Source organism: Chionomys nivalis, chromosome 3, assembly GCF_950005125.1.
Source record: "Chionomys nivalis chromosome 3, mChiNiv1.1, whole genome shotgun sequence".
Lineage (NCBI taxonomy): Eukaryota > Metazoa > Chordata > Mammalia > Rodentia > Cricetidae > Chionomys > Chionomys nivalis.
Genome location: NC_080088.1, coordinates 16,751,498 through 16,767,001, shown reverse-complemented (window position 1 = coordinate 16,767,001; position 15,504 = coordinate 16,751,498). Strand labels below are relative to the sequence as shown.

The following is a 15,504-nucleotide window of genomic DNA, read 5'->3' as shown; positions in this document are numbered from 1 at the left end:
CTTGGTTCTCCGCACATTGCTGTGATTGAGATAGACATGTAAACTCAAATTAATCTCCAGGGTCCTGGCACATGCCTGAGTGATAATGCTGTCAGAACAGAAGTGGAAAGGTGATTGGGTATTCTACTACTTATATGGTCATTAAGGCTGTGTTTCCCTATCGATAACCTGGGTAGATATGAGAACGTGGATATGTGGCAGGGCTTTGTTGAGAAAGACAATATATTTTAGCGAAGTTCCATTTTCTATTGTTCTCTGCTAGTTGGAGGGTTGACACAATCATTATCCAAGGTATCCCAGAATTTTGTGCTTTCTTCTGCGGTAGCTGTTTATGGTAGCTGTTTATTTATATCTATATCAGGTCTTCATGAAGACCTGATATAAAAGGCTTTTCAAATTACATCTCTTAATACTTACATGAAAAGTCTGGATGTAGTATCACATCCCACAGAGCTTGTCTAGAGACAGCTTTTTCTTTACAGCCTGAGGATAAAACTAATTCCAGTATTTGAACTTGCAGTGTATCTAGAAATATAAACAACTGGTGTGTCCTTCTGATAATAGTATGAGGTCAGAGGAGTACAAATTCTACATTCCTGGACTTCTCATCCAATCTATGTCCACAATGAGATCTGATCATTTACAGATCTCTTTGCTGTCATTGTTACCCAGGAATCTTAGACTAAGTGTGGCTTCAGGAGAGTCAGAAGCACTGCTTTGAAAAGTAAACTCTTCAGTGTTTTCTTTCTCTGACCAGAGATTGAGTCAGTCCCTTGTGTTATTTTCTTTGTGCACTTTTGTAACTGTTACCATCATGTCATCCTTAGGCATTCCACAATAGCTTGCCCACCATTTCAAAGTGGGCTGTGGACTATGAAAGGGAGAGGCGAAGGAAACAAGAAAGAGCGTTCTGCTGTCAGGGTAGGTCTTTTGTGGGAGAGAAAGAGAAGTCTGAAATCATTTAATCTTCCATTGTGTTAAAGTTCAGAGATTATAGTCATAAACCAATTGTACTTCCTGACTGGCACATCACCAATTGTTACCTGCATGAATCAGACAGCACCTGCTGATTTATCTAGGTTCTTGTTTCCTGGAACAAAGAATTGGGGCAGTAGCATATAGTGATAGAAATGGAGACAGTTTATTAAGAGAAAGAGAATCACTCCAGGAAGAAAAGTGGGCTAGGCAGCTGGAAAAGGTATGAACTCAGAAGTTCTGCGCCCTGTGGGGGTTGGCCCTTCTGAAGTTATTTTCATGACACCACTTTCTCTCACATTTGCATCTCATACATTTTTTTCCTTAGGTACATGCCATAGCCTGAGCAGCTGTGGGTGTCAGAGTGACTTGGAACAGGGGGGAATATAAGCAAAAACACAGTACTCTGGGTTCGCTTCAGGAATAAATTATTTATACTTTTGCCTGTGCTTTCTATTCATTGTTTATCTAGCTGCTAGAAATAGCACTGCACGCAGAGCTTGATCAAACAGTGTGTTTGAGCCCTTTATCTGAGTTCATCGTTTGAAACTCTGTCAATCTTTGTGGACTTGCTTTCCCTTGAAAACATTCCCCCTAGGCTTGATCTCTTGCTTCCAGTTTTCCACATTCAAGAAGCAACATCTGGGATAAGGGTGACAACTCCTAAATAAAGATCTGTAGACCATCTGGACCCCAATATAGGTGTGCTCTGACATTTGCAGGCATCCCTGCTAAGGATAGGTTTTTAATTCTGTGGCTTTTTCATCTTAGTCTTGAATCTCTTCCTGTCCTGTCCCTCTTCAGGATAAACCAAACAAATCCAAGTTCACCACCTAAAGACCGACTTGTTACCTAGATTTTAAGTTTCAAAAGGAAGCGTGACCTTTCAAATCATCAGCCTCAAGAGGAGTGCTCAGCTCATAAGCCTATGTAGATTATTCCTCATACAAGTTACATTATATTATGGATGCCATGTGATATTTAAAAACATGCACAAAATATTTAATACTGACTTTGTATTAAACATGTCTTCCTTAACAACACTCATTTATTTACAATGGAAAAAAATGAAGTTCACTATTCTAGCTTGTTGAAATGTTTTGTGTACATAAATACTTTTTTAAAAGATTTCACAGCAGTTATGTTTGTGACTCAGTCTAAAATATGCATTTTTTGAAATATCAGATCTTCATTTCTCCTCTTTGTTGTTTCATCTATTATTTATTGTATCCTACAATACCTTTTTCTTTTAAGATCAGTCCATGATCATATACTGAATAGAACCTCATCTATAATAATATAGGAGGCTTAGGTTGTACTGTGTGTCTTCCAGGGGCATCTATGCCAACCACTTGACTGTTAGTCCTTTATGCTGTTCTGTTTTTGTAATCATCTTCTTTGGATTTTTCCTAACAATGCATGTTCATTATTAAAATCATGAGTTTCAACATGACAGAATTGTTATGTAGTAAGTCCTGTATTCAGAGGAGGCAAGTCTCCTTGATGCATCCATTAATTAGAGCATTGATTATTCCTATTTTATTCAGAACCAGGAGTTCATCTTACTCCAGTATCTGTAGCATCATTGTACCCAAGACTAACATGAGCAAGTATTTTCTGGAGTCTGTGCTCAGTAGAAGAGAGCTATTGGTTACTGTGACCTACTAATTCCCAGTTTATATAAGAATTTCAATACTTTATTTACTCCTTGTACCCATGTTACGTTGGTGAATTCTTGCTTATCTCTTTCTGCGAAAGGGAGATTAACTGGGGGAGATTTGAGTAATGATTTACTTTGTAGCCTTTCCCATCATTAGAAACAGGTCTGTCAAGATCTATTGGAGCAACATATTGTTTATCCTCTCAAATTCTAGAATTTCCACTATTTTAACTTCAAACTTGACAAATATTTAAGATAATTCAATAATGTCTGTACATTAGTCCCTGTTCCTACACTAGACTTATTTGTCAATGTTTCTGTTCATTCACCTTTCCTAGCAAAGGCTCCATCATCTATGTTTGCCTCCTTTAGTAAAGATTTTATTAGTCAAGGAAAGATTATTTACACATTTTTATAATGATGATATAACATATGATTTTACCAAAAGTCTGACTGTTGGAAAGAACGTTCCTTTACATGTTAAAGTATAGTTAAATAGATAAGGACCCTTACCATTGTTAAGGGAAAGGAAAGGATGGATTTGATAATTTTTTGTTTAACAGAATTTATATGCCTAACATTCTGATATATATATACTACTTTTAGATTGATAGGAAAGGCTTGTTTTTGTAACATATAAGATTGCTAGAATATATGTATAAAACATATCTTTTCCATAGTGAATAATTAAAATGGAAAATTGATTTATGTGTACAATTTGTGATTTATACATCAGTAATTAGAATTTGTAACCAATTCTCTAATTAACTGTCACTCAAATATTTTTTTCAGCTCTTCTTCAAGTGACAATTTCACTTAGCAAAGTAGAGCTTAGTGTGGGTGAATCTAAATTCTTCACATGTACAGGTATGTATTCAGATATTTTACCCTGTGCTTTTAGTTCTTATGGAGTACATTGGATAATTTGAATAGTTAACACTGATGTTAAAAAATAGTACCTGAACATTTATTATATGATAACGCTGTGACCAATTCTATGATAACATTATGAAATGTATTTTTTATTTAATTATCAAGGTAGCTAATTTGTTTATAAAAATTACATTATAAAATAAAATCTGTACATAAGAAACTTCTTGTATTTAAATATTATTCCGTTCTAAATACACAGATTAGGAATAATTTTAAGACTAAAGTTGAATATGTTATACGTAAGTAAGTAATGGATAAATTAGGTATAACCCTGCATAATTCTAACACCTGAAAAAGGTAAATGACAAAATAATATATATGTATATATAATATACATATTTGAAACATAAATTCAAATGAAGAATATTTAGTCAAGAAAGATTTTTGAAAAATTTTCTGACAATCAATGTATTACATGACATTTCTGCAAGAATATTATATAAACCTCATTCCATTTTTCTAAACAAGTGCTATTTCTATGTATTCTAATTATAATATGATTAAATGGTTAATACTTTCAAAAGAAGATGACATAATAACACATTTCAGTTGGGAAGAGACATTAGGATTTATTTTTATATAGAAATTTGCCTTATTTTCACCAGTTGAACATGGTGTTACATTGTATCAAAATTTTGTAATAACAAATGTCAAATTTTGTTTTACAAAATAACTACATATTTGTAAGCAATTCTTTATTTGGACCAACCAACGCTTATGCTGTCTCTTGAGTTTAGCAATGAGAATTGAGCATATGAAATCATGTTAGCATTTGTTTCTTTTAAAAAATATGTCTCAATTTGGCTTGTATCTGTCTAAAGCAGTTTTAATATTTTGTGCAAAAATATCCCATATATTATGACTGTGAGGCTTCAATTCTCACAGTTTAAATTTTAGTAATATATTTCAGATGAAATGTTTGAAGCTTGCCTCCACATAACAGACGGAGTCCTTAATGTTGATTAAACAAAGATGAACATTTGTCTTAACATTTGTGTTTGCTTTCAGTTTTGTACAATTTCTGGATTTCCAGTCTTCTATTGACATTCTTTTCTAAATTGCTGAAATTGTTACATAATAGTAAATGTCACTGTGAAAACAAACACTCCAAATCGATTTTCAAACATTTGTTTTTCTCTTTGCAGCCATTGGTGAGCCTGAGAGTATAGATTGGTATAATCCTCAAGGAGAGAAGATCATTTCCACGCAGAGGGTGATGGTCCAGAAGGAAGGTGTCAGGTCACGACTAACCATTTATAACGCAAACATAGAAGATGCAGGGATTTATCGCTGCCAAGCGACAGATGACAAAGGACAGACCCAAGAAGCTACAGTAGTTCTGGAAATTTACCGTAAGTTGTGCATTTGTGTTGTAGTTTCATTACAAAGGATTCAAACACAATAAGATATGCTTAAAAATAAAAACTGGAAATAAATAATAAATTTCAGGGGGATTGAAGTCCATACATTTTTAAATAGAAATAAAAAATGTTTTGCTTTTTATAATTTTGATTTAACTATTATAAAAATAGAATATATTAAAACAAACGAGGTTTTTCATGAAATGTCTTCATCTCTGGCATTTTCTACCCCTGACACATTAAAATTTTCTGGAAAATATATTAAAATGTTATTCTATTTTGTCTGGTTCTAAAATACAAAAAAAATAAGTCAGTAAGGTGTAGGCATAATTTTAAAAACATTTTTTCATTATTTTTGAAGGATGTACAAAATTCTTGATGATTTAAATATTAAATGAAAAATGAAAAATTTGCTGCCACAACAATTCATGTTTTTTGTGGAAAACTCTTGGTTGAACATAACTATCTGTGCTCATTCATTAAGCCAAGACTCTTCTTATTGAATCTAATCAGTGTTCTTCTAAGACTTGAACTATAAATAATGTAAGTATATGATGATGTCATATACACATGTAATGGAATTTCCTGGATGAGAAATTAGAAGTAGGTAGAGTATTCAAATAGTTGTAGTGGACAGTTAATTCTCAGAACAACAAACTCCGTAGTCAAGAATGCTTAAGAGAAAAAAACAAAGCTGTGTTTGGAGCACTCTGGCAAGGTGTGGCAGACACAAGATCACTGTTTATAATTTTTTTAAATATCTAAATTCTTATTATATTAATTAATAATCATAGATGACAATATATTAAGTTAAGTAAGTGATACATATTTAACAAGTGGATTTATTTTCTTGATACAGAGAAACTCACCTTCAGAGAAGTGGTATCCCCTCAAGAGTTCAAGCAAGGAGAGGACGCCGAAGTGGTCTGCAGGGTTAGCAGCTCACCTGCCCCTGCTGTCAGCTGGTTGTATCACAATGAGGAAGTCACCACCATTCCCGACAGTTAGTATTTTGGTAACTCCTTAAGTTATATGTTCTTAAAGCACTTCAAGGTTTTCAAATATGAATGTTCTGTATTGTAGCAAAGGAAGCAGAGAGTCAGGAATGATAATGTGTGCCAGTATTCTTGGCACTTAAAAGGCTGACATGGGGGAGATTTGATCCCAAGTTCAACCTGGGCCATATAGCAAGAATCTGATTATGACAAACAACTAAGTAGACAACAAAAAGATGGTATTTTTTTTTCTGAATTTCAAACAATTATTCTGAGATTTAAGACCTAGCTTGAGGTTTACTGTATTCTCATCTTTGAGCCAAATACTGTACCCTCCCCCCCTTTTTGTTTTTTTCAGGCAGTTTCTTTGTAGTTCTGGAGTCTGTCCTGGAACTAGCTCTTGTAGACTAGGCTGGCTTCAAACTCATAAAAATCTGTCTGCCTCTGCCTCCCAAGTGCTGAGATTAAAGGCATGTGCCACTACTGCCTGGCTCCTTGTTTCTTTTAATAAGAAAGCAAAAGAAAGACATATGACCAGTCATGATGATGACTGTCTGTAATCCCAACACTTGTTGAATAGATATAGAAGAGTCAGAAGTTGAAGATCATCCCAGCTTCATAAGACCAACCTGGAATACCTGGGTACAGGTAAAACACAAAATTAAAAAAAACAGAAACCCAACAAGCAAGCAAGCAAGCAAGCAAGCAAGCAAGCAAGCAAGCAAGGAAAACAAAAAACAAAACAAAACAAACAACAATAAAAACAATCAACCAAACAAACAAAAAACAGAAAAAAACAAAATCAGAACATAGCTATGCTCAATAGTTATATGTTGTCTATGGCAGGTTTGCCAGCAGAATTATCAAGTGATTTATTAAAAGACAAAAAAGTTACTATAAGTACTATTTTTTAAAAAAATGTGTGCTTGACTTTCATTTCTACCAGATACTACTACACTGTTAAAAAATAAAACAAACAAAGTAGTGCACTGTAAAACATCCAGAATCGATTTGTTATAATTCTAATACCATGAGAACGCTATATACAAGCAAGATAAAATATCAGTATGAAATAACCTGTGTTATATGAATGTTCTCTCAAAAAGGTGACATATTCTAAGTATTATAGAAAGATAAATATGGATAATAAACAGAAGAGAATATTTGTTCAAATTGTCTTCATGATTTTGATGCAGATTTAGGTAAAATTCCAGAATATGATATTTGTAATTGAAAGCATAATTTGCTTACATTATACTATTTTACTATTGTGAATAGGGACATTTTCAATTTGCTATATATTTCATTGCACCTGCATTGCATAGAGGTACAAATAATTGAATCTTTTAAAGGATTTTTCGTGTTAGATGATTCCATTATGTGTTTTGAAGAGATGAAATTTCCACAGCATAAAAGAAAGTAGAATATCTATTTTTAAGTATGACTAGAGAATGTGTCATAATTATGTTTAATAGGTGGTATTTTTATTTTAAGATTTTTTATGCATTACATATTCAGTAGTTATCAGTTAATAATAAACTATTTTTATATTTTAATTTAATAAAACATACATTTATTTTTACTTTGTTATGTGAAAATCCTTCCAGCTTTACACAAATTGTATGGGCAGTTTATGCAAAATGTTTTCAGCATTGTTCTCCTAAATCTGAAAGAACATATTTTTTTTATAATGATTGAATGGCAATGTCTACACATTTATAGATTATCAAACATTGGAGCTTGTATTTACATACATGTTATAATAAACATTAATCACAAGGATATTTAAAAATGGTTAATGCTTTTAAGATGTGACTTGGAACAAAGCCTTAAAACAAAGATAGTTTAAGAAATGCAGTGAGGATGGGAATGGACCCTGCAGTAGTACAGTTGACATGGCTTCCAAGCATCCTGCAATGGAATATGAAAATCTGGACTCTCCACTGAATTCAATGCGTCCATTTCAAGCAGTTTCTGTAACTTGTAAATAACCTACCAGGTATTCATAAATGTTTGTTATGTAAATGAATAATGTTGCTAAATGTGTGGTTCTCAGTGATGATTTTTTATTCATGTTTTATATTTTATTCTGCTTTTAATGATTAGGATGAGTCTTACCAAAATTATATGCATTTAGCTTATGCATAGAAAAAATATTTACAAACAAGATATCAGTAGACTTAAAATTTCATATTCCTGAGGTGTATAACATGAGATGAAAATAAAATAATTAATGATAATTGTGTAGTTCAGACTTTTCTAACAGGAAGGTTAAAGGCAGATTCTAAACCTTTAATACTCAAACAATTTGTCTATTTAGGTAGATTTATAGGAATATTTTTGTAATGCATCTAACATGTTGTATTTTACAGCTAGTATAACAAAATTGGATTTATAACAGAAAAGCTGTGTAAAGATATTAAATTAAGTAGATGATCTGGGAGCATTCTTTGCTAATGTGTTATTGGTTACTGCATTGGCAGTCAAGGCCAGATATTGAGGGCCTCAGAGAGTTTATCTCATGTGCTTCTGACAGGAGCTGTCAGGTATTCAACATGACATTACAAGAGAATAATTTAAGTAGGCTTTTCCCTTGATTCCCCAAAGGAGACCCATCTGCTAAAGAGCACGGTCACACAGGAAGCGCTTAAGAAGTATAATTTCCTCAGTTTTAATCATTACTCACAGAGGAATACACAGACAGTACTGAACATGGCTTAATTTGAAAACTGTCTCATCAGCTTTGTAAATATTTTAGTTAGCATTTAATAAAGTGCTCTTTTGTATCAGAATTATAGAAAAATATCTCATTCAATAAGAATTTATGTAATTATCTGATAGTATAAAAGATTGAATGTTGATTCATTGTTAGAAGACACTTTCGTTGTCTTTAAACTATTGATAGTCTAGAGGAATATGTAAATAAATAGTCACTGAAAGCAAGGTACTCCAAATCTATGAAAGGTAAGTTTCAATGTTCCCATTTTAAAAAGACAGGAGGCTCAAGAGAGTTCATGATAAGGTGGGTCTCAAACATGTCTGTCAATAGAAAACTGTCAGTTTGCACAAGCATAGATATTAGTCTCCTCATGTGAGGACTTTTCATGGCAGAAAACCTCACATGAAAGGCCTGATAATAAAAAAACACAATGACATTCTCAGGAAGTGTTGTAAGTACCTATGCAATGTAGAAAAACTACTACAGACAAAAGTAAGAATATCATCAAAGTCAATGTGTGAACCAAGGAGTTTTGTTGGGGTTACTTATGTATAGGTGAAAAGTTACTTCCGTGAGTAAGCAGAAATTAGTCAAATATATATACTTTATCAGAATTCCATTCCAGCACAAATTTTCAGTAAGCAAACAAGGTAGACAGTACATCTTCCATATAGTTATCTAGTCTGAGGGACTCTTCCAGCAGTTTTTATTGATTATGTAGGCTGTGGGAGAGGAGAGTGAATATGCTCAGTTCCAAGGACTTCCTCATGTTTTTGACTTGTTTACTTTCTGAATCTTAGAGAACTTGCCTGTAAGATGGAAAGTCTCACCTTCTCTTAGAACATCCGAGTTTAAGGAGTTTCCCTCTAAACTAGATATTTCATAGAAGAGGTGTGGTGATTGCTACTCAGCAGGAACCTAAAAAGTAGTTCAGTCTAACTTGAACTTTCATATTCTATTTTTTTATTGAAAAAAAATCTGCCACTTCCCCACTTCTCATTTCCCTCCCCCTCCTCCCCCCACTCCTTTCACCCCTCCCTCTCCAGTCCAAGAGCAGCCAGGGTTCCCTGCCCTGTGGGAAGTCCAAGGTCCTCCCCCCTCCATCCAGGTCTAGGAAGATGAGCATCCAAACAGGCTAGGCTCCCCCACAGCCAGTACATGCAGTAGGATCAAAACCCAGTGCCATTGTCCTTGGCTTCTCATCAGCCCTCATTGTCCGACTTGTTCAGACAGTCCGGTTTTATCCCAAGCTTTTTTAGTCCCAGTCCAGCTGGCCTTGTTGAGCTCTCAATAGATCAGCCCCACTGTCTCAGGAGGTGCACCCCTCGTGGTCCTGACTTCCTTGCTCATGTTCTCCCTCCTTCTGCTCCTCATTTGGACCTTGGGAGCTCAGTCCAGGGCTCCAATGTGGGTCTCTGTCTCTATCTCCATCCATCGCCAGATGAAGGTTCTATGGTGATATGCAAGATATTCATCCGTATGGCTATAGGATAGGGCCATTTCAGGTTTCCTCTCCTCAGCTGCCCAAGGAAATAACTGGGGACATCTCCCTGGACACTTGGGAGCCCCTCTAGAGTCAAGTCTCTTGCCAACCCTAAGATGGCTCCCTTAATTAGGATATATATTTCCCTGCTCTTATATCCACCCTTCCTTTATCCCAACCATCCTATTCCCCCAAGCTCCCCCTATCCTTCCCTTCTCACTTTTCTCTCCCCATTTCCCCTTACCCCCATCGCACCCCATCCCCAAGTTCCCAGTTTTTGCCCGGCAATCTGTCTACTTCCAATATCCAGGAGGATGAGATGAACATGGGATGTACTCACTCATAATTGGTTTCTAGCCATAAATAAAGGACATTGAGCCTATAATTTGTGACCCTAGAGAAGCTAAATAAGAAGGTGAACCCAAAATAAAAACATATAGTCATCCTCCTGGATATTGGAAGTAAAAAACATATAGAACTTTCATATTCTTACAAACTGAATGCTTACGCAAATGACCAGAAATTGTTCCCTGTGATTAAGGAACATGGAGAAGAAAGACTATCAAAGTCAGTATCCTTTTGACATTTCCATAAAGATCATAGGGATTTTTTTTTTAAGGAATTACCACTGAAGTGTTTTTCTATAAAGGCTCTGGCATAATCTAAAGTGGGTTTGGAAGCAAGTTGAATGATGTAGATGAGTTTCAAGGCAAAATTGCAAACACTGGCAGTTGTTCAGGCTCTTAGGGAATAATTGCTGAGTGAGAAGACTTTCCACTAAATAATGAATAATAATAGTGTGATATGACATAGATTTCTGTTGGTTAAATAAACACCAGGAAATAGAGATGATTCAGTATGGGCTTGAAACAAGGAGTTTCGTGACTTGTGAGTCTGCCCTGAGTTCCATGTGAAGATATTAAAGAGAAGTGCATACACTCCGTGTTTAGTGTGCTTACCACATTCCTCTGTTGTGCTCTGAAGTGAGCAAACAGGGTGGAATCTGGAAGGAAGCTTTCAATTACTAATCTGTGTCTCTTGAAACATGTCATAGTAGAAAAGACAAAGTATGGCATCTATTTACAGTAAAAAAAAAAAAAGATGAAAAGCTGAGAGTTGAAAAATTCAAAATTAAAAGTAATGTATATTTTTATTGTTATCTATTTATTTATAATTTTTATTGTTAAAATTGAAATTATTTGCAAATAATAAAAATTATTTTAAATATTTTCAAACTCATAATTATCTGTGACTTCTTAAACAGCCCTTTTAGGATATTCATGCTAGTGATGTTTTTAATTTTCATAGCCTACCAACAACTACAAGTTTTATATTACACATTGGAATTTTACATGCCATTTCCACAGAAATTGATTTTACTATGGGCAGTTGTATAAACATAAATACATAAAATAGCATACATTTATAAAATTATTCATTTAGAGATTGAGTGGTTTCTAATCCATTACAGAAAGTAAATAAGTAAGAGGTAATTTGAAAGAGACATTTTTCTAATCCGAATATAAAATAATGGTCAATTATTCTCCAAGATAGATGTCTATGACTATCTTTTTATTTTCAGTTGAAACATCACCTTCACCATGTCAATTAAAACAGAGTTCCTTTTTACATTTTCTCTTAGACCTAGTGAAGTATCATAATTTAAGGATTTGACATTTACAGGATGTTACATGTTTTCTGAAGTTGGAAAAGACAGTATAATCAACCTGACGTGATTGGGAACATTCTTCTTTCCTTGAATGGTCTTAAACATAATTATTTCTTTTAAAACATGTTTTGGTTAAAATATAATTACATCATTTTTCTTCCTCTCTCCTCCCTCCAACTCTTTTCATACCCCTTATCACTTGCTCAAAATCCATGCTCTTTTTAATTATGTACTACTCTTACTGTTACGTGTTGTATAAATATTTGTAAATTAATATACAAAAAGAACCTGCTGAGTCTGTTGAGTGCTGCAGATATATACATATTTTCAGGAATGACAGCTTCATAATGGATAACCAAATAGGGGACTCATTTCGGGGGAGAGCTAATTCTCCCTGTCTTAGCAGTTGTTAATTGTCTGTAGATCCACTAGGGAGTAGAGCCTGTTAGAAGTCTTGAATCCATGATGATACATTACCTAGCATTGCCATTGTTCACATGTTAAAAATAATTATAGCTGTTCTGTTGTTCTACCAAAAAAGTTTGATAGAATATATTCACATGGACTTTTTATCCTCATGAGTCTTCTGAAGTTCTGAGTCATTCTGGAAGTTCGGGGACTTGTACTTTATAGGAACCTTTCCCCAGCCTAGTTTCTTTTGGTGAAGAAATTTTGTTTCCATTTTACCTAACCAGGGAAGCCTCTGTGTGTCTGTTTTGGCTATCTTAGATTAATACAAAAGAAATAAGCATAATGGAAATTTTTATATATTCTTTGTATATAAAGACATACCTGAAAATAACGTCTTTGTCCTCATAATTTGTGCTCTTTCTGAGGCAGCCTCTTAATCTACCCATTTCCATCTCAAGCAAGTACCTATTATGTAACAAATGACCACCTGCTTGCCTGTTTTAATAACTTACTTCCTGAGCAATAATATTTCAATTATTTCTCCTCTAAACACCTCTCCAACATTAAAAAATGATGGCAAATTATAAAACACCTACATTTAAATAGTTATAAGTAATAGTTTTTTCTTTATCTTTTCCTATCATCTACTTTTTAACATGGATTTACTTTAGGACTTGCAGGTGACAACTTTCTTTTTTTCCTTTATTGTTCACAAATGCCTTTTATGATTTCTTTGCATCGCTATTAAAACAAAACAGAGAAAAATCAATAAACTTGGTCCAGACAAAAAAGTAGCCTCTAACCAATAAGTATTGGAGGGACTTTGTTTTCTATACTAGTGGAAGTTCTATTTGATGCATATATTCAAATTTGACAAAGATTGTATCTACTTTAGTAAACAAGCTATTAAATCTTCTCTACGAATTCATTAATGAATGAAACAAAAAATATTTACTGTGCAAGATGAAGTTCTAAAACAAAAATAGTAACATTTCATTTAAAATACTTAACATAGTAGAACTGGACCTGAGAGCATCATTTACATAATAAGAAAAGTCTTGGTATTACAAAAATTCTTTGATAATGATGATAAACATAGATTATGTCTAGGAATCTCAGATCTCAGATAATTATATACATTATAATTATATACATAAATACATATATAATAGCACACACACACATATATATATATATATAATTTTTTTCATAGCACATTTGTTCCTGGAATGAGGCTCGGTCATTGCATAAGAAATAAGACTCAGGCTCAATTCCTAACACCCACACAGTGTCTCACAACCATCTGTAACCCCAGTTTCAGAGAATCTGGTAGACATACATGCATGTAGCTAAAATTGTCATACACTCAAATAAAAAAATTAGGAAAATCAAATATTATTTTTAGCAGTCAATACATGAAATAACATATGCCTTTTCAGCCTACCTATGTGCATAAGAAAGAGAAATTTAACCTCAAAATAAAAATTAATGCTTGTGTCTAATTATTCATAAAGAAGATTAATTTGTAATTTGCAAAAAAGTACTTAAATAAATTCAAGTCATAACCATTCTTATATCCTGTGCGTGGTTTGCACATTAGTATGTCATTTGGCTGCCTTTTCAGGTTACAGAAGAATTGGCAGTTTAATTATTCTTGAGGAAAGATGTTCAATAAATTTTCTAACTACTTTTCACAGCCAAGTGGCTGTTTGCACTTAAAAGCTGTCAGGTCAGCAATATCTAAACACCTTGCATTGTTCTTTTTGTGCATCATTTCTGCATTCAGAGCACCAAGGATAAAATAATAGCCTAACCATTTTATGTGGATATAAAGTCTTGAATGTATTTTAGGGGGGATATAGCAAGGCAAAGCTAGAGTGGAAAACTTGAAGTTGTGAAATTACATTTTACTTTCAAATTTGAATTTGTGGTTGATGAAAAGTTGGATGGTGTCAGAAAGTGCTGTAGTTTAACTCTTAGAAACTCGGAGTGCTCTGGCCTCAGATCCAATCACTGATGTTATTTCTTCTCCTTTGCTGTTTTTTTTTTTTTTTCAGATCGGTTTGCCGTGCTTGCAAACAATAACTTGCAGATTCTCAACATCAATAAAAGTGATGAAGGTATATACAGATGTGAAGGAAGAGTGGAGGCAAGGGGAGAGATTGACTTCCGGGATATCATTGTTATTGTCAATGGTAAGCTAGAAATTATTACTGCGCTTTGTGTTCTGTATCCATGTTTGTTAGGAGGTAAAGTCTAAAATCAACAATGAATATATCCCTAGTAGATGCAATCTATGCCTGTAAAATCCACCAATTTCACTAATGACATTTCTTTTTTTTTTTTTTTTTTTTTTTTTTTTTTTTTTTTGCTTTTAAGAGACAGGGTTTCTCTGTGGCTTTGGAGCCTGTCCTGGAACTAGCTCTTGTTAGCTCTTGTAGACCAGGCTGGTCTCGAACTCACAGAGATCCGCCTGCCTCTTCCTCCCAAGTGCTGGGATTAAAGGCGTGTGCCACCACCGCCCGGCCTATGACATTTCTTATATTGCATTTCAACTAAACATCCGGTCTCACATGCCCTTACTTTTTAGTATGTAACTTGATTTTTATTGGATATGTTTCTAAAAGAATACAAACCAAAACATAAAAACATCTCTTATTAGATTGATAATTAAGTTTCTATGGCATATGTATCACGTAATATTTTCCTCAGCTTTAATAATTGCGTTAATATGGTTACTTTTTAGTTAACAGAATCGATTTAAATCTTTAAATTCCTCACATGAATTCCACACTAAAAGTAAAATCTGAAGTTTTGTCTTCTTATTCTATTTATTAAGAGTCGACCAGAAGGTAAATATAGGAAAGCATTTCTGGCCATGAAAACAGTCATGTAGATGACATTGTTTTGTCTGTGTCTGATTGATCACCCTAAAGCCAGGTGCATAGCCCTTTCCTATACAGACTCAGATAAAAACTCAAGTCATCTCTGGGTGAACAATCCTAATTCACCGTGTTTTTCCTTTATGGTCTACAAGCTCTCATACTTTAAAGTAACTAGAACTTCATTTCTGTAAAATAAGTGTTCACCAATCCCAGTATTGATTGCTTTTGCTTGAGGTGGTTTAGTCAGATTCTGTCAAGAAAACACATTGACCAATGTAACCAGAATACTGTGATTTTTCTCTTGCATGTTCTTTGATTTAGTCCGGAAATTCATTCTATTCCAATCTTATTGACTCTTTTTCCTTTCATTGGTTTCTTCTGAACCTCGAGCTTCTCAGAAAGATTTCCCTGGC

At 34.0% G+C, this 15,504-nt stretch overlaps 1 protein-coding gene across 2 annotated transcripts in view; it reads left to right on the top strand.

Moving 5' to 3' along the window:
• Window positions 1-15,504, top strand: part of Ncam2 (neural cell adhesion molecule 2) — a 403,308-nt gene that overhangs the window by 210,129 nt on the left and 177,675 nt on the right. For both annotated transcript variants that reach the window (XM_057765379.1, XM_057765380.1), the window contains exons 2-5: window positions 3,428-3,502; window positions 4,714-4,920; window positions 5,789-5,932; window positions 14,264-14,401. In XM_057765379.1, coding sequence (XP_057621362.1) covers window positions 3,428-3,502; window positions 4,714-4,920; window positions 5,789-5,932; window positions 14,264-14,401 — 564 coding nt within the window. The remainder of the gene's footprint in view (window positions 1-3,427; window positions 3,503-4,713; window positions 4,921-5,788; window positions 5,933-14,263; window positions 14,402-15,504) is intronic.